The following is a 20,837-nucleotide window of genomic DNA, read 5'->3' as shown; positions in this document are numbered from 1 at the left end:
CATATGTCTGTGCAACAGAAGTCATTATCTTCAAAGTTAATCCAAGCTAGACTAGTAGTAATAAGGACACAGTAACCCTTTTTTTGTTTTTTTATTGTTTTACTTCGGATAACTATATTGCAGTTTTTGAAAGCATTAGTTGCATACTCAAGTCAGTCCTACTATTTCTCAATGCATTTATTACCAAAATCATATAATCAGCATAGGCCATTAAAATACTTAGAACAATTTTACATATGCTTGCCATTATTCATTTATTAATCCTTCAGTTATGGCCAATCTTCAACAAATTGCTGTAAAATCTTTGTAGCAAGCCCAGTAAAAGGCAAGTCTTGAGCAACACACAGAGAGTATTTCACATGCTGAAGTTAAGAGTTCTTATTGCTAATATTAAAGACAGACATAATAGCTGAAAAGTAGCTTTTCCACAATGCTACACACAAACAACAAAAATACAGAAATAGATCCTAAAACAGAACTTAATACATTTGGAAGGGCGGGGGGGGGGGGGGGGGGGGGGGGGCAGGGTGCGGGTGGAGCACAACAGTATTATTAAGTTCACTGTATATATCAATATTACCTCATACAGAAGACAGCCTAGAGACCAGATGTCAGATTTGAAGTTGTAACCATTTTCATGTATTCTCTCTGGAGACATATAATAAGGTGTACCAACTGCAATAAATACACAAGTATTTTTGAATGAAAATTTCTGTTGTTACATAGTTGTAAAAGTACAGTTTTCTGGCTGAAAAACATTTTGAATCTTCTATATTTCTCATTTTGCTACACATATAGTTTCAATTCATACTTATGACTCTTCAGTTTGCTAGAAATATACATTAATTAGATATCTATTTCATCCAATGCAGCTTTATTTTCACTACTGATATCTAATTACCAGAATTATTCAGTTGTAGAATACTTCTGACTTTTGCTTTTAAAGAAGCTTGAAAGCAATTACTTTCTTCTGCAGACAACCAAGGGAACATAATACATGCACACACACACATCCCTGCTCCTTTCCAAATTGTTACCACTGTGGCTGGAAATAACAACAGCTAGAAATTCTCTTCCATTGCTTGAATTTATTTTTTTTTTAAATGAGTTGTCTGTTCTTCCTTTTGAGACTATACTAGTCTGAAAAATATGCTTTTGAAACTAATAAACACAATTTAGTTTGAATATCTGAAACTAAAATTGAGCCTGAAATCCAGTATCTTCAGCTTCTCAGAGAGGAAGGCAGGAAAACCTGTGAGCCCAGAAGCAGCCGAGGCTCCTATGAGCGACTCGGCCATCTGCTGCAGGACTAGACTCTGCAAGGACTTTTCAGCTCCCTAATCTGTGGCTGTCCTAGCTTAATCCTGCCTCAGAGCTGTGGGCTCTGGAGACGTCTGCTCTTGAAAAGCAGCATTTACTAGGACTGTCCCAGAGCAAATTTACATTGGATACCCAAGGACATCTCTTCCCCTTTATTTTAATTAGACCCTACCCATCTGTGTCACAAGTTACTTGGAAGAGAGAAATTCTGAGAGACGTTTCAGCTCTGTAAAAAAAGCCATTAAAACAAAAAATAGTATTTAAGTGATGGGTTCATATATGACAGATCAACAAAAAGAGAAGTTATGAAAAATAACAGTAGTGGCAATTTTGGTGCATTGTCTCTGAACTTTTTCCTTATATCCCCCCAAAATGACTGCCTAACAGCAAAGAGTCACATATCTATGTAGATTTTTACTTCAAATTTGTGTGAAATATTTTCTTAAACACTGAATCCTGATGATGAAAACCAACTGAATTCTGTCAATTCAATACAGGTTGACCTTATTTTGAGACTAAACATCTTGCAACACAGCCAGAGATTAAAATCAGCATTCTCACTGCAAACTACAAAAACTAAGAGTATGAACCTCACACTATTTTACTTAACACAAAAATCTAATATCACTCCCACACTTCTGAACTAGCCTCATCTATTCAGAATTCATTTCTGTACGATATTTGAAATGCAGATATAGGGAATAGGCAAGTAATTCCAAATCTGAATAATCAGGTTAATAATAGTTTTAATTAATCAGATTAATAATTTTACTCTAAACATTTCCAAAAGTTAAGGGGTTTGCTTTGACAATGTGCCCTATCTTTTAGAAAGGCTGACATCTCAAACTATGTCACACTTCCTTAGGGACAAAGGGGGAAGAAAAAGGTGCAGGGGGTGGGGGCAGTACTTTCCTACTTGAAAGGCCCAGCTGGGATTGGGAAACCCAGTACCACCTTATCCCACGTCAGGCCACTGCCTCTGGTAACCCATAATTTCAATTCATCTTCTGGGCAAACAATATTGAAAACAAAATTCCAAATTAATATAAACTGAGAACATGCTTCTCCAATGTATATGCAAGGACAGAGGTCCCATATTGCATCCTACAATGGATTTGGCCCCCTAAATATTTTGGGAGAGACTTCCAGCCCTGGGAGACCAGAGGGTGCCGCAGCCCCTTTCCCCAGAGGCTCCCTTAGCGCTGGCCTGAGGAGTCACTGCAGCTCTGAACTGAGGTCAAAAGCTTAAAAGGAGAAAGGCTGGGGAAAGGCAACTCAAAATGATAAAGTATTGTGAAAACCATTTACTCTCATGGGATGTTTGTATTCACCCACAATAGAGTAATGGTCAAGAAGGTCTTTTCCCTCTGAAAGAATAGGCACGCAGATGGGTGGAGTGTAACACCAAAACAGAATCAGAAGACCCAGAAGCAACTCTGTTATTCTAATGTATCAACAGCGGTAGTTTAATGGGTGTTTAATGACAGCTATCTTAAAATTGGAGATTCTAATTAAACAACATTTGGCATCACACAGCTTTCATATTTTTATTATTCTTACTGTTGTACTTCCCCCTTGAAATTTTTTTTTTTTTTTTTTTTTTTACCCCAAGAACTTGTGAGCTTGGACACCTCTGAAAACTTTCAGCTGTATTTTGCATCCACTGATTAATGCACTGGTTTAGTGTATTCTGATGCTTTGTTGGCAGAATTCATCTAACAACAAAAACCAAGTTTAATAGTAATCTGGTTCTTAGCTGGTTACAGCAGCACTGCCTTTGCTGCTCTGAGACATCACGTAAATAGCTGGCAGTGAGTAACGTGCCAGAAAGAGGCTTCACAGAATCCACAGGGGGCAGCTGAAAACAGAGGTTTGAAGGTTCATAGTTTACCAAAAGCAAAGGTAATTTTAACCAGTAGCTCTGGGAAGCCTGCTGATACGTTAGGGGTCCGATATGACTGTGAAAGATTGATGATAGTGAAAAGGAGAACAAATGCTGTCATTTTACAGCGTTTAGCCTAGTGTAACACCTTAACTGCAATACAACCTGAAGACCCCAATGACCAACAAGTGAAAGGAATTGAAATTACAGTTATGTTAGTGATTGAATCACAAAAACAACTTGAAGATCTAGACATCATTACTACTTGTAAACTGTTTTTAACAGAACATGACACAAAAGATTCATTATTCTGACATTCAGGAACTACTGAAGGCATTGCAACGATTCTTTAAAACGGTGAGCAACCTTGGTACATAGCTGTACTGCTGGCAAGCAACTACCAGATGTGATTATATGTTACATTTCCTTCCTGGATCATTATTTTTTTTCTGTTAAGTGAAATACAGCATCACAATACTATAAAGACATGCAATTTTCTTTACTCATCTGGAGACACAGAAGTGGGATAATACAAGACAAAAACGTAACATATTAAGGTGCCTCTGTTTTTAAGAACAAAATCTGTAACTTTAGCATTCTGTTCACTGCATTTGCACATCTTGGATAACCTGCAGGTCTGAACAGTAATCCCCTTGAAAATGGCCTGGGTCAAGTAAACTGCTTCCTCAGAATCTGCTCCTGCTCTGGAACTCCCTCCCTTTAAAGATGCCGCAGATCCAGAAAGCGTTGTTTCTTTATGCAAGCTTTCTACTATTGGGAGAGGCAACAGACATAATGGAAAAGGTGGCTATTAGGGGCAGAAAGCTGGATCTGAAGGATCAGAGGAAAAGAATCTATTATGAAAAAGGGAGTTATGACATAAACAGTCCATCTTATTACCTGCATAAACACATAACTCACACTGCAGCCCAGTTAGAGGAGAATGTGTTCACTTAAAAACCAACAATGCATCAAGGAGCTGAATGAAATACAGTAACTAGCTCTAAGTACTATCAAGCATTTTTAAGCTGGGAGAAAAATCTGCCTGGTAAATATTAATACTACTTATACAAAACAATGTAATGCCTAATTCAGGTATTTAATAGACTAGTTTTTAAAAAGGCCATATAATTATTATTGACATTCCATGCATTGGAATACATAACTACCAGAGTTCAGGAAGGGGGCTAAAATCACTTCAGTAACTCTTCTGATTTTCAAAGAATTCCAAAACAAGACTTCAGTTTAAAAAAAAAAAAAAAAAAAAAAAAAAAAAAGGCCCAATTTATTTAAGTAATCAAAAAATATGGTTTATGAATGACTTCATGAGATCACAGGAAATTTATAATACAGAGTTCAATACAACATGCAAGTGCGTAACAAGATGAATGGTTGATGCTGAAGACAGACAAAGCTACAAATAAGCTGCAGTTATGGAACAGCGAGGGTAACCAACCACTGACACAAAAAATTCTCCATAACTATAATTTATTTTTTACTTATTTATTTTAATATAGGTGTAGGAGATTTCTAAGTCATAGGCTCATCTTCAACCACAGATATGGGACCTAAAATACTGCACTTATCCAAAGTAATTCTGCAACCTAGCCTACATTATGCAAATAGTCTAACTGCAGAAATCAATCTATAGATATCTTGGGTTATTTTATAATGTAGCATTGTAACAGCACAATAATTTATCTTCAGCTTTCAAACTACTGTAAAAGATCTCAGGGTTTTGTACATACAATAAGAGCTGTCTTAATACAGCTTCTTTGATGACTGTGATGAATCAGCTCCAGATTTTTCTGCTAGCCTTCCTGTACACTGAGGGTGCGGGTTCTCAGAACAGTTTGGTTAAGAGTATGAAAGTGGAGCTTATTCTATTCACAGCAAAATGGTGCTGCATACCACCACCTCAGCACTTGCTTTGACACCCTCTGCTGGGTTACAGACCATATGTAAGAGGAAAGGAGAGTATTTGCACACATTTTTACAAGGTATTTTATTCCCCACAACCTGCATGAGTTTACAGTCAAATCCCTCATAACATAGCTCTGTGCTAGGGACAGGAGTATCATGGAAATGACAAAAGCTGTCAAACCACAGAAGAAACACCAGAATTCAACACATATGATCCTTTGCTTTCAAGCATTCTAAGATTGCAGATCTGCTCTTTTGCCCTGCAAGAAGGTATTCACATCATGTTCTGCCTGGACAGCATGCTGTGCAGACCTCTAGCAAAACCACACTGGAGAACTGTTTTTTTGGGGTTTGGGGGTGGGTTTTTTTTGGTAATTGAAATACTAATATATGGACTATCCTTAAATCCACTGAATTGCTAAAGATAAAAAAAATGCACATTTCCATGAGCTGGCCTTAGAATTGCCATTTCATCAAAGAGCATAAGGCCTGGCATTCAGCCATTAAAAACAACAACAAAAAAACCCCTAACACACACAGTCATAGGGAAAGGAGTAAGAAGCCTTTTTTGGATCATCGTCCCCTTTCTAATGTAAAGTCTTCTGAAACCAAGAAATTTTGTCAAGTTTGTATCGAATAAACAGTACCAAATGCCTCCATTTCCTTTGCATTTTTGGAAGAAAGATTTTCTATTTTCAAAAAGGTATATACATGCCACAGTAGAAAATTCTACTGTTTTGATAAGTCTGTATAGAAAGAGTTAAGAACATTAAGAAATCCTGTCCAGTGCAGTATTTATTTGTTTCAAATGGACCATCAGCAAGTACTCTAATTAAATCAGTATTATTCATAATTACCAGTTAGAAGCTGCAGCTAATGAAAATTTTAATACATTTCTTTATCTCTGAAAGCCTGAATCTAGTTTGCTACTGAAATTTTTATAAAGCCTCTAAACAAGTATAAATTGCGACACATAATATGTTTGTAATTCACTGGGGTTTGTGCACCAAAGGTTTATAGAATCATAAAAAGATACAACTTTGAAAGAAATTTCAGGAAAACCAGCAACAGAAACTGCATGAGAAATTAATTTTAAAAAGTGGTCTCTGCTAGTGACATGATAAATCAGTGTGTCACTGTCTCCACTGTAGCCTAAGTTAACAGCTGAACAAAACCTTTCTCCTAGGCTGAATTCTGACATCAGGTCATAATTAAGAAGGAAATGGGAAAAGAGGAGATGGGGAAAAAAGAAAAAAAAAAAATAACAGCTCCTCTACCAAGACACAGCACCCAACATTAGAAACAAAGCTTCCATCCCCCTACCCGCACCGCTCTCTGGATGACTCTTGTATTTGTAAGAGATAAGCTTTAAAGGGCTTGGGGGTTTTACATTGTTTTTAACTCTAGCTCAGTCTTCAGTCCCTTTGCAACCATTCCCCTGCAATGAGCCAAAATAACACAGGGCTGAAGCAGTTTGTTCATCTTTAACTACCTGACTTCTGTCTCAGAACAAAAGTCTAGCTCTGCCACCCTCAAAACTGACTTCTGCCTTCTTCGTGTGCTCCTACCTACAGATTAGGATCTACAGCTTCCTGCAAATACAGTCCAGGAGCAGCTCCCTCTTCACACTGCTTGTTTACATCCTTCTTCCGTTTGCAGGCAGTAGCAGGACCCAACTATGACAAATAATATCTCGACAGCGCTGCCAGAGATGGCCACTGGGCTATGATGGCAGCATGAATAGCAGCACTTTATATAACACACTGTGCCATGAACTAGTATCAGAACTTTAGGGTTATGTCTGAACTTCGATGTGGAACCCAAGCACATTTCCAGTCTGGTCTCACTGCTTCTCCTCTGTCTCTTCCTCTCTCTTTTTTATTAATGCAAGATTGCACATCTGCGCCTGAGTTTCACCTCAGACCTACTAAGATATCAGCAGTTAACTCATGGTTTTGACTACACCAGTATCAGTATGCACCAAACGTGATAAAAATAGGAAAGCACAAAAGACTGACCAAAGGCTTTCTGGAAGACAGGGAAGTACGGATCGCATAAAAAATTCCTTTCTAAAATAGTTTTCTTGGGCTGTTAACACTAGTATTGCCCACACATCAAATGTGGTACAAACATGCTGAACATCAATCCTCTCCTTTTTTCCACACTGTACTGATAACTGGGACTACCTAAATAAAGTTAAATCACGAGTTGGGGATAAATATGGCATATTTTAATCCAAGAAATCTGATATTTCATAGTCTAATTAGAAACATCAGCATCTGAGCAAACACAATTCTTTGTGTGTCCTCTCATGGCCCTAAGACAGGGATTGTAAGTATTACTTAACCATTCTTGGCTTTCTTAGACATTATCTTCCTTATCATGCACTCTTGTTAAACATAAAAAAATATTCAAATGAATGCCTAATTACAGAATTGTCACTGTCATTTGTTAAAAATTCACACTATGCAGCATTTGAATTGATTTTACCTATCTGTATTCAAGGTGCTCTGCCTGCCTCAATACCCTTTACAAGGAACAGGAGACAATTCTGGATGCTGCCATCTATGGCCTTGCTCTTGAGGGCTCTAAAAGTTCATTTCACACCCTTTGCAGTCAGTGAACAGGCCTGAATTCAGCAACCACTAAACACAGCCACTTCAGCAGGGGAAAAGAATTTTTTTCTTAGCTAAAAAAAAAATCTACATCACCATACTATAAACACCGATTCTTACATTTCTCTTTAAAGCAGATGCTACTCTATTTACAAGGCTTTTCTTTTTTACAGAGATCCTCTTAGAGTCTGTCATTTGTCCATTTGCTACATTTAAACTTAAAATATCTGCCAAATTTTTACTTTTTCATCTCTAAAGGCTTCTTAATCATTCTAGTCTCCACATGCCACTCAAAAGATGCAAATTATATGAAAATTTTATTTGGAAAAAGTTAACAGGTTATTTTTTATGTGCTAGCAAAGAATAAATTGGGCGTTTCAGAAAGTTTTTTTCTATTCTTATAAAAATAAGTTTTCTAGGATTTGTTTTTTTGTTTGTTTTGTGTTTTGGTTTGGTTTTAAAGTCTTTATGGTTCATAAAGCCTAATTCTGATCTCTCCTTGACTTACTTAACTTATATTGAGAAACTCCACCTTGAAACAGGCAAGCTCCTCTGTTAGCCCTTTCAAAGCATATGACCAACATGTCATCAATGCTACCCATACAGGCACACAGAATTACTAGATTCTTTTCAACACTGATTAAAGTTCAAATGAATTTTTAAAAAATGCATCTGTACTATTGGTCTTATTTTTTCCTAGCATTTCTAGAAAACACTACTGTCATGAAGACTTATTTTGAGCCAGGAATGTACATTAACTGATTAAAACAAAGGGGGGGGGGGGGACCCAACAACCTGTACTGCTGAAAGTGACACCTCAGTGTTAAGCTTTTCTCTATTTGTCCATGGTGCTGACCATTATTTTTTTATTATTTAAGAAAAGCTTTAGCTGGACCTAGCTGTTTTCTTCCTCCTCATGAGTGGGCACAGTATTTCCACCATGTTAAAAAAATCCACCTCCCCAACACCTGTACCTCAGACAAAGCTTACCTAAAGAATGTGCAGCTGTGGTTTTGGAGCTGAAAAATCGACCAAGTCCAAGGTCTCCAAGCTTTACTACCCCTGTAGCTGTAATGAACACATTCGCTGGCTTTATATCTGAAAACCAAAAATTTTTAAAACTTTAAAAGTCACAATGAGGTTGCAAGAAAAGCTACTGCTCTATTAATAATAGACCAAAAGAGGCTTTTATTTACACTAATATTAACAAAATTTGACTGTGCTGTTCAGAAAGAGTGGGTCTGGGATTTGGAATTTCAAATTAACTATTTTAATAGTACAAACATTACTCAAGCAAAAAATTAAGACCCATGGAAAGTATTTTAAAAAAAACAAGCAAAAAAACACCAACAAGAAAAACCAAAACAAAAAAGCCCCACACCCAAAGAAGCATATACAGGGACTTCATTACTACTTTATATAAGCTATACATAAGGACTTCGATTAGAACTAGAAAACCTCTCATCATGTCTTAAGTAACAGACAAAAAATGTTTTTAAGAACTGTAAAACATATTTTTCATCACTTTTGCTGATCAGATTACCCACAGTGGCATGAAATAGGTAACTGATTCTCTTTAATAGCAGGCGTTAAAAAAAAGGAGCAAGTTTTACTCAGGAGAATGGTTATTTGAACTCATCAATGGAATTGGGCTAATCAAGTAGAAACAAAGAAAAATAATGATGTATACCCCAGACAGTTATTTTTCACAAGTAATATTCAGTTTAAGTTTTAATCCCATCCTTTAGAGACAACAGCAAAGATTTTCATTGTATGATTTTTAACAAGGTACCTATCCTGTTAGTCTTCTAAATAAACTGACCTGGTATTTGTTTGGCTAGTGTGCTTAGCTCTTACTCAGCTCAAGAGCAACGCACTGTAGCTCTAAATTTAAAGAAAATCACTTAACTATCATAAGAGGGGATTACAGTTTGCATAAGATACGGTACAGTAAAAGGAATGGTTAATAACCCTTCTACCAGAATTTTCAGGTTTCCAATAAAAAGTTACAAAACCTTACAAGCTTTAGAGAGGAAGACAGAAGCAATTATGTTATGCTGCTATCTGACCTAGTTTTCAGGAGTTTGGATCACCCTTTGTGTAACAATCCAACTCGGATATCATCTCAACTTAAAATAGCTTTAATTGTCACTGATTTTGGTGTGTAACCATGGAATTGTTAGATTTGCCATAGATTTGCCAGAAGCTTTGAAGGTAGCATTTCAGTTTAAGGAATTTAAACTCATTTTGGTTTTGAGCTAAAATATACTGAAATAAACTAGTTTAGTCATAAAAGCATTAAAGGAAGATACCTATACCCTATGGAAAGAATCTGTAATTTTACATCCTTCTCTTTGTATAATTTGCACTTGCAGGTATCTGTACAAATGCGTAAAGAAAAAAAAAGGAGAATCACAAGGGAAAGCCATTTGCAGAGGCAGAGGCATGTAAGTTGAGCTGCTGAAGGGTGCAACATCTCTAGCTGCAAATGACAAAGCTCAGCAGAGATCGAGGGACTTTTGCTTTCAGGCAGCTATTTGCATCCCAGCAGAAGGAAGTCACCAACCTAAGACATGTAATTTCACCTGAACCCAGAGAGACAGTTGCATATACAACTTGCAACTCGTAGCCAGAAGGATTTCCAAGGCAAAAAAAATTGTACATCTGAGAAGCAGCTATACTACAATCTGTTTTCTTTGACTCAGAGTTACAAGGTAAAATGAAGACAACATATGGAAGAGACAGCAGTACAGAGGTTTAAAATGGGTAAAAGAGATTTAGTACCTGACAGGGATAGATGGCAAGTACAAGGCCTGTTGGGACACAGTACTGGACACAAAGATTGGAAATAGTGGAGAAGAGCAGAGAAGGGGAGAAAATGCTCACTGCTGCACCTAAGCCAGTAGGTAAGGGAGTGGGAGAAGGGCCTATACAACACTAGAAGGCATGGCAGGAGGCAAATACTCTTGTAAGGGAAAAAAGGTGCAAGAGGCGAAAAGAATGGATAGATAGCTGTGCAAGAATGCAGGTAACAATACTTGGGAGAGACAATGGGCAAATATAGAAGAACAAGAACAGGACAGAAAATAAGAGCCAGCAAAATGAATTGAGCAAGCAAAGAGGTAGCAGCAGCAGGGTCTCCATCACTTACAGAATTATCACTTATTTTGAAAACTTGGTATCACAAGCCATTGCTGCAAACAAATGCCTACCACAACAAATGTACAACCACAAACTTCTGTCACACTTTTCCATTACTTATAAAACATGACAGAAACATACATTGTGTCAGCTGTCAAAATTGATTCCATTATGACATTATTTGGTGTCATTTGCATTGAACCAGCTTAATTCTCACACAGTAAAAGGTTTATGTAAAGACAAATCATCATAGATGCTATATTACCTCTATGCATAACACGACGAGAATGCATATGTTCCAAGGCACTGCAAAGCTGAACAAAGTACTTCCAAACTGTTCTTTCAGGAATCAACCTCTTCTGTTTCTTAAAATGCTTAAAGAAAAAAGGATGGACACTGAATATTAAAATTTAAAACTTACATAAAATGACTGAAAAAGTCATAAAATCCTTTATTTAAAAACCAAATACAAGAGGCTCACAACCTAATGAGAACGGTTTAAACAAAATTTCTTGACACAGAAAGCTTTTCCCTTAAATACTAATACATGTATCATCAATGTATGTGTTTAGGTCAGTAAACACATAGAGCCACAAATGACATTAATGAAATAAAACTGCTATCCCAAAACAGTATTTTTATGGTATTTAGCAATACTCAGTGCAGGATTAATGTGGTCAGAATAGTCTAGCGTAGAATAAGTGGCCACAGAACAAATAAAGGTCAGATACAAAGGTATGTGCCATGGAACTTCCCAAACGGAACACTTTCTTACACCAACATTGATTTCCATATCCTCATTTTCTAAATAGAAGAAAAGAAATAGTAGTGACACACAATCACAAACAAAGATCATGTAAGAACAGTCAATCAGATTAGTCTTAGAAACTTCTGCAATACATAAGAGGGGACTAAAGGAACTGTGATTTCTGAAAATTTCATAGAGATCTAACTCCCATTCAAATATTTTCCATCCTGTATAAACAACCATTACCGATCACTGATAACAGTTCAATGGCCTGTTAAAGCTTACATGAAACGTAATTATGCTCTGCTACACACATCTCCTTCAAATATTATATTCAGGGACTGGAATAACACAGGCCTCCAAAAATACATACCAAAAACCTGGAATTCCAGCCAATGCTAAAACGTGCAAGTTTGATCATTATAAATTTTGCAGCTAAAGGTAAGAAGACTGAAAAATTGTTGCTCGTTTAGTCTCTCTTTTAAAAGAATTCATATTTTGACAGATTTTAAACACACAAAGAAAATACATGAACAACATTAATACTAGCAAAATTGTAGATGGAAAGCAAAGTATTCAGATGTATTTTAATATCGTGTGTACACACACACTTCACACTCATGCACACCCTAAGAAAGTTCATATAACAAACATTTATTACTCTGGAAAAATAAAATATTTTCATATACTATGTTAAAATGTGCCACTGAGAAGTTGACAGCTGCATCTACACATGACAGAGACATGCAGGAGCATAAGAAAGATGTTTTTAAACTAGCTACAGCAAAATGCATCAGTCATACAAAGGATCATAACATTTCACCAAAATGTTTTTAGTTATAGGGATTATTTCAAAATGCATTTTCATTTAAATGAGGCAAAGCATATCAATTACTTCTTTAAATATAATTTTCTCTCAGTCTTGGACTGAATCCAAACAAACCTTGTGTATCTGTTCTCCCCATAGCTGGATTTGCATATCAGAGGATTGTTTGATGTCAACAGGAAGATAGAGACCAGGTTTCTTTTCATTTAAAAACAAATACACAATACATGTAAGTATGTGCACATGAAAGCATAGTTCCTCGATTTAAAATGCATTCTGAAATTATCATAACTAGGTACTTTATTTAAACATTCTGAATTATTACTATTTTAACTCCAATCTAAGCACAAGCAGTGATGAAACACCATTCACAAAATGTCTGAAATGGGAAGATTTTCCACTGCAGATTTCAATTCCTATGTACTTAAAGCACATCAGTGTACTTTCAAAGTATTTATGTACAAGTATTCTTTTCACACTTTATTCATTTGCCACCTATAACACTGTAGCTGATTGTACAGACAAAATCGGCTGCAGGTCTTACAGTGCAAGCATGCAATATAATAGCAGTTTTTAAGACGTAGTCTCATTCTACTGAAGGCATTAATAACTTTGCATGATAATACCAACTACTCTTCCTGAAAGCATCAATAGTATTACTAATCTGTAGAATTTATCTGTCTAAAGAGGATGCAAAAGAGAGATGCCAGATTTGCTAACAATGTTTAAACTAAACAAAGAAATAGGCACCATTTGCGCTTGTATAGATTTAAAAATAATCCAATTATCTTTACAATAAACTCACTGAACATTATTTTGTGTAGTAATTAATGACACTATCTTCTTCCATCAAAATACATATTCTCAATGTTTTCTTGGGCTGTTCTCCAGCAATAGCCAAAATAGTGATGGAATGCCTCCACTACGAAGAAAAACTGATTTTGCAAAACTAGCTATTGAAACAAGTTGTATGTTTCTAGGAAATAGTCCAGCAGGCAGTGTTAATTCTGAGAAAAGTCACTAAGGAAAAGGAATCCCATTCCTGTTTAGAACCTTACCTTCTAACAAGAAATGTAAGTTGATGGAACATGGTCAAACCTATTTTACGCCAAACAGCATAATTAAATTCATATAGCACATATTAACTGTATTCAAAGCAGGATCCTTTTCTCTCTCCTCTATTTTAAAATAGTCCACAATGCAAAATGCAGTTCCAATGGTTGTGGGGTTTTCCCCCTCCCTATAGGGAAGCCAAAATGTAGAAGACATGATGCCAAAACAGTAATTTTTAACCTTTATTGTAGCAGAGCATAGTCGCACCGTAAACAGTGAATACTGAAACTAATTCACTGCCTAGTGCTGTTAATGTCTCAAGCATCCTAAGGTCTACATAATCAAGCTAACTTAATAGAGTTATCTCCCATTGTATACAAGTTGCTATTATCTGCCCAAATTTGACCTCAAAGGAATATAGCCCAACATACAGATTTCTAAAGTACTCTCATCTTCAGCATTTTACTATTCTGCTTCTTCCACCTGTCCGAGGCTCAAAGGACAGTCTTGATGTCCCTCGGACCACTGATCTTCTCGAGTGTGATAAAAAAACATAATCCTGTTTGAGGTGAAAGATCAGTCTCAACACAGTTGAAAAGGGCAAAAAGGGAACTACTTGTACATGTGCATTAAAAATTTGGGAAGGGGTGTTTTATCAGGTAAGCTGAGAATACCAGGCATGCTCAGGCAGCAGACTGTCTCCCAGCAAGAATTATTTGTTTCAAAAGCCATATCTCATGAAATATCCAACTCTGACTTTGAGAATGAACGAACGGAACTATCCTGGTTTTCTCTAATGAATTGGTAAAAGAAAAATTAAATACTCTCCAAATGTTTCCATCCCAGTAAAATTAAATATAGCTGCCCTGCCCCTAAACAGCATATGCCATTCAGTTTCTTGGAGGCACAAAAAAAAAAAAAATTAAGATAGAGGGGGAAAATTTTAAAGTCAATATAAAAGCATGGAATTATATTATACTGAGTTTCTAAAGATGATGCTTTAAAGGTCAAATTCCAAAAGCAAGAGTGACAGCCATTAGCAAATAGTCTTATCTAGGCTTAACAACCACAGTTCAGAGAATACTCTTAAAGGAAATATGCAGGACTATGTTTGGCTTTTATAAGAAAACCAAGGATTTCCTGCAGATGAGTAAAGAACAGTGAGCATAGATTACTTCAACACAATTGGCCATTTCAGATATGACTGCCTACGTCTCAGTAACCATGCTTGGAAAAAATTTAGCATTCAGTTCTGACATTAGTGTCTCAGAGAATTTTAAGGTATGATATAGCCTGGTTTAGGCCTCACTGAATAAGAACAAAAATAAGAATAAATAAAAAAAGATTAAAAAAAGTTTAAGCAGCAAACTGGACTATAGAAAGCAAGAGGTTTATGAACATCTCTTGCAGAAAGATGATAAACTGATCATATAAACAATTTTGCAGAGTCATTATTTTTAAAAAAAAGTCTGTGAAACTGTCAAAACAAGCCCACAAGAACATATACCTGAATTTTTCACTGTGCATGCTCTAGGCTAGAGTTGCCTTCTGAAAGAGAGGATTTGGGGGAAAAGTAAAATGAGAATGATCATTTCCTTACTTTAAATAGATTCCTTTTCCTTTCTTTCATGTTTCAGTTAGGATCTTGATCACGTCTGTCTGTTCCCATGACTTCACTTCTGGCTTACAAAAATACAAAGTGGGGTTTTTTATATTTTATTGCATAGACCTATCAGAACACAGTGTTTCAACAACTGGATATGTTTGTGAAGAAATCTGAACTTCATCAAGAGGAAAGTGATGCACAAAGGATTATTACAAGAACTTCAGAGTAACACATAATGAAGTTCTTGGCCACTTCTGCCTGTGTTTCTTAGGGAGTCTTTTTTAATATGGACTAGCAGAAAGAACAGAGAGAGGAAAAAGGTCAGGCAGCTGTAATAGGAAATTATGGAAGCACAAGCAAGAGTTCTCACTCTGTGAATAAAACAGAAACAAACCAGAACTGGTAGGGTCAAAGAGATAGACCAATGAAGAGGGACCTCAACATCTCTACATTTTTGAGTAAAGATCAGAGACTCAAGTATATAGAAATAAAGTTTCTACATTAAGCCTTACTTTTTATTTAAAAGGCTATGTAGCTCTGGTAGGAAAGTAGTGTCCCAGGAGTTTTGTCTGGCTCTGTTCATTCATGAATTCAGCTGCCCATCTCTTTAGACCATGGTAAGTTTTCTGCCATTTCTCCTTGCCTTCTATGCAGAACAAAAATAGAACTTTCCACCACACCTTGATTCATTCATCCAATTTGATCACGAGGTGATCAAATTTGCCTACATTTCAAGAGTAGCAGCTGTCTCTTAATTGTAAAAATGAACAAATACAAAAAACCCACCAAACTATTTGGCATCTACCAACTGAACATACAGAAAGTAGCAAGTACTTGGCCAATAAAGTGACTAATAATAATAAATAAGTAAAATATTTACCTGATTCTTTTTACAACTTTTCTTTACAGTTGTTTACATCTCCAGTTATTGAAGATGCCATACGTTTATTTTTTCCATTCGAGAATCCACAAAAATAAAATGCATTTTAAAGAAATCAATCTTCCTCTGTTAGTGATCTTAGTACACAAGAAGTAACTTTATTTAATCAATAGCAACAAAAGACTAAGCCACAGTACAAAAACGTAATAGACAAAATAATTGTACTAATAGAAGTACCTACTAGCATCAGAAGGCCAAATTAGTAGAATGAAACGATGGTCTTTCCTAAATTAATTAATTAATTAATTAATTTTTAAAAAAACCCACCACACGCACATCACAGAACTGAGATAGAAATGTTTTCTCAAACACAACTCTCTTTCATACACAATCAAAATAAAGACATCTACTTACAAGACATATAAAGCCTTGTAAGAAAAACTCAAGTCAAAATTGTCATATTTTCCGTTTTTAGTATATATTCTTTCATGCTAATAATCTATTAATCAGACTGTTAATAAGACTCCTGATTAAACTCAGATCCCTTAGAAAGCTCTGAACAAAGTCACGTTATACATTTTCTTTTTTTTAATCCAACTGCCTTTGCAAGGATTCATTTCTTTTTTCCTTATTGAGTAGTCCACCTACAGTCACTCTGTTCCACCTAACATTTTTGTTCACACAAAAAAGCAAGAACATACAATGTTCAGGGATAAAGATCACCTACTAAAATCAGATCTACGTGCAGAGCCACTAAAATAAAATTTCCAATACTGCATCATTTTCATTTTCTCTGCTGCTACTGCTGAGTGGGGCTTCTTATAACACACAGCCACATGTTTAAATTCAACAGTATTTGTTTATATGCATCTCTATCCAGTATACCCCCTTGGGGAAACTGGTACAGCATGAAGAGGTGAAACTCGTGCTTGAATCATTAACTCTACTTCCTAATAAAAAGCAATAACATGACACAGTAAATACAGAGGCTACCATCTTAACTTTCTTTTTCTTTTTACTACAAATAAGGCAGATAAATTCAAAATCTTCTCTCTTCATTCTCAGTAAGTTATTCATACAGCACAAACACTGACACTGCAAATGTTTCAAAAAAACTAATCTCCAAGTATTGTTTGCAGGGCATTTCAAACAAGAAAAGCACCCAGAACTATTATTTAATGAAATCTTTCAGTTCTCCCTGCTCTTTAAAGGTTCATGGAGCCAGACAATTCTAGCACCAGTGGGCAAAGGTGGAGATGAAATACCTCAAGCATTTCTGCTCCAGTTAGAGCTATTTGAACAGCCTGTGTAACAGTTTAATGAAGTTTAACATCAAGTTAACTTTTCATAGCTGACTGACACCATTACTCTCCCTGTGAGTACAGCCAGCTGGCGTACACAATAGCTTCAGGTGTGATGTCTGTGAAGGGGACTGTCCACAAGACAAACCAGTGTTGATAGTCTAATTATTTTAGCAGAAAATCTGCCTGCTTATTCTTATTGTTCCAGTAGCAGACACAGACAATGACCGATTCACAGAAAAACTAACAAGGCTGCCTGGCAATTACCCAGCCCAATTACCCCACTGGTAATTGCAGGACCAGTCAGCTTTCCTTCCACCAGCACATATACATAACTTGCACATGGTAAACTGCTGCTGCTGCTCTCGTTCTGGTTCAGAGCAAAGGTGACAGTCGAGCACCTGTCAGACACCCCAGTAATACAGATATGGGGAGCAAAACCTTACCAGAACTAGCTTTCCTAAGTTAGCAGGGCTCTATGCCTTTGCTTTTTCTTTTAGGACTTCAGGGCTCCATCTGCAGAGTGGCTGTGTCCCCTGAGGACACCCAGCCTCCCCTTTTTTACCTGCTAAATAGGTAGCATATATATACAAAGTTGAATAAGGATGCACTATTTTTTAATTGCAGGAGGTAGGAAAAAAAAGTTTAAGAAAAAGATTTTTAGTAGCTTTAAAAAAGGTTAGTGGCAAAAATTAGCTTGACTGATTCAAAGCCCCAGGTTTCTCCTTTAGGAAAAGGCACGTAAAAATAATTTAGCTTTGATCTGTAAATAGCACATACTGTGTTACAGTATCCTAACATATTACATGCTTCTTCAAGCTACACTCTCTTTTTAAAGTCTTTTAAAAAATGAGTATACAAAAAAGCTAAGAGTGAAGGTAATGCAGAATGTGAAAAAAACATTGAGAAAATATATTTTGAAGCTTTTAACTTTTATCAATAATGTAGCTTCAGCAAGGTGCCAAACTGTTCTATATTATAACCATATGCTAAACAAAAAGACTACAAGTCAGGAGGTTTGGCATTGAGGGGGGGAGGCGGGGGGTCAGTAGTGGGTTTTTTCGTTCTTTAAATTAAATCTAGCAGTCATGAAAAAAGAAAGAAAAAAAGCAGAAGAGATACAGAGATACCGCTGAAAACCAAAAGAATCAGATTCCATATTTTAAAATTTGCATTTATAGATCATGAAAAATCAGTATCATGAAAAGAAAATACACAAACATGCACAAAAGACTACTTTAAAAGTACCTTTTCCACAATCGTGATGTCAAGTATTTGAACATAAATATAAGAAAAATCTCAGAATTAAAGCCACCATAATTCCTCCCCCTTCAGAATGTGTGTGCGTGCAGCTTTCAGTTCTGTTTTCTTTCTTTATGTCAAAAGACCACTTTCTCATTCATTAGTAACACTGTGCTAATGAGCAGTTTGAAAATGTCTCTAGGCTTTATTTATTGTGTACTACTCAAAACCTATTATTAAATGTAAGTTTCAGGGAGGCGTACAGCTTCCTGGTATGCATCATTGGAATATCAAATTAATAAAATAAACTTTGTGAAGTTTATCTTCACACATGGCCATAGAAATGATGAGGTAGTAATATCCCCATTTTACAAATTAGAATGAGGGCAAAGAATTAAGAGCAAAAGTGTTAATTAATTCTGGTAACAATTTAAGCACCTTCTTTTCAACGTACTTAGCTTTATGAAACAGTTCATCTTCAAAGCACAGTTTCCACTCAGAACAGATGAAGCTGTGAACGCTCAATACTTGTAGAATTCAAACCCCAGAGTTCTACCTTGATTATCAGAAATACAGAATAAGCAATTACAATTCCCACCAAGAAATAGTGAAGTCATTTATACAGTATCCCTCCAGAACAGTACCAGAAACAGTAAGAAAGGATGGTCTTTGGAAGAGCATTCAACTGTATTAACCATGAAACCTTTGCCTTTCTTAAATTCCCTGCCTTGAAAACAACCACTGCAGCAAAGAAGGCAGCACAAATGTGACAAATGGTGGTGCATGTACTGCACCATCATGATTTCTACCCAGAGTAGCTGCTCCCTTAACACTGAATAGAGCAGTGGGTCTTCAAAAAAGACATAAACAAACCTGTAATTAGCTGGAGTGTAAGATACTCAATTGTAGGATTTTCTAGCCTTTGAATGCTTGATTTTGCAGATTCAGTGTTGCTTCCTTAGGTTATAAGCAAATCCCTAGGTTCAAAAAAGCATAAAAATAACTACAGAAATGCAGGCTCTCTATTATACTGCTATGCACAGCTTACCAGAGTTAGCACTTTTACAGCCACAGCTAGTATTGCAGCTGACCAAGTAACTTGCATGACAAAGTATCATCCTTCAGCAGGTAATGGATGGGTACTGCCAGTGGACTTCATTTACAGTTGCTGACAGAAGCAGAACAGCAACACTCCTGAACCTTGAGTCCCATTCCACACTCTATGTGGCAGTACACTACAGGACTGGTTCTTCTTTGTGTTCCCCTGTATTTGATCAGTAATTCCTATGCAACCTGCCTCTTCTCTGCCCCCATCCCAGACCTGTCCTTTCCCTATTTCTGTCACTTCATGCCATTTTCTCCATTTACACAATTGCATCCTCTTCCCAGCCAGTCCGTGTTATCCCATCCAGGCTCTCTCCCTACTGGCAGCCAGTTTGTCTGTCTCTAGGATCTTTGCCCAGTCTGTCCTGCTCTCTGGCAACACACTAGCTCTTCCCCAGTCTCACTGTGCTCACGTCCACTATCGAGACTCCCATTTCATAGTTTCCCAATCCATTACTCTTATACTCATTTTCTTATACTCCTCAGTCTCTACTGCCATGTGTCATAACTTCCCACTCTACCTTCTCTCAAAAACTGCTAATCAGCTAGTCCCAGTCCACTTGTTTTCCCTATTCCCAGTCAGATCCTCTCTCTCCCTGCTTAAGGATCACTTAGTTGTTTGTCCCAGTCTACTATTCTGTCTGCCTAGTCTTTTGTCTTCACAGTAATCTCAGATTACTCCCTTCCCTCTGTTGTTAGAACAAATAAATACCCTGTGAGAGATAGGAAAGCTTCAGTCCATCCAAAGCATCTGGAAAAAGCTATTTCTGGCAAAGCCATTTCAGTCACCCATACTATAGGTTAAAGCATTCATAGTCAGTCAGGTAGTACGCAATGCTGTCAGCACTAAGAGATGCAGGAGGTTCACACAGCTCTACGTGTACAGAAATCCTCCGCTGTGGCTGCTATGCTCCAGCAATTTCTGTTAAATGCATATGAACACCTGTGTTAGAAGAATTTAAGTTTAGGTGAGTTTTCAAAGCCATTATTGTAAGAAAAATCCCCTTTCCAAGTTTTAAGTCTCTGTTTCAAGGCACAAGGGGCTTACAATATTTCAGATACAACGGTTGCTAGATTTTAAAATAAATAAATAGATTAAAAACCAAACAAACACACTTCTCAGCATAATAATGTATCCTTCCTTAGCCATCTACTAAATCATACAACATTTTTGGAAACATACACCCTCAAGCGGG

At 36.6% G+C, this 20,837-nt stretch overlaps 1 protein-coding gene and 1 long non-coding RNA gene across 16 annotated transcripts in view; one reads left to right on the top strand and one right to left on the bottom strand.

Annotated features, from left to right (window-relative positions):
* NEK7 (NIMA related kinase 7) overlaps positions 1–20,837 on the bottom strand; it is an 86,817-nt gene that overhangs the window by 26,367 nt on the left and 39,613 nt on the right. For all 15 annotated transcript variants that reach the window (XR_005933662.1, XR_003925958.2, XR_003925954.2 and 12 more), the window contains 3 exons: positions 11,147–11,255; positions 8,731–8,838; positions 581–675 (listed from right to left, as the gene is read on the bottom strand). Coding sequence is in view for 7 of the 15 variants with exons in the window: in XM_041127729.1 (XP_040983663.1) it covers positions 581–675; positions 8,731–8,838; positions 11,147–11,255 (312 nt within the window). In the remaining 8 variants the exon portion in view is untranslated. The remainder of the gene's footprint in view (positions 1–580; positions 676–8,730; positions 8,839–11,146; positions 11,256–20,837) is intronic.
* LOC121233694 lies at positions 15,160–17,702 on the top strand. Its single transcript, XR_005933663.1, has 2 exons — positions 15,160–15,731; positions 16,024–17,702. It is a non-coding gene; the product is annotated as an uncharacterized LOC121233694 (long non-coding RNA).

Source organism: Aquila chrysaetos, chromosome 12 (assembly GCF_900496995.4).
Source record: "Aquila chrysaetos chrysaetos chromosome 12, bAquChr1.4, whole genome shotgun sequence".
NCBI lineage: Eukaryota > Metazoa > Chordata > Aves > Accipitriformes > Accipitridae > Aquila > Aquila chrysaetos.
The sequence above is the reverse complement of the archived record's forward strand: the minus strand, read 5'-3'. Positions and strand labels throughout refer to the sequence as shown.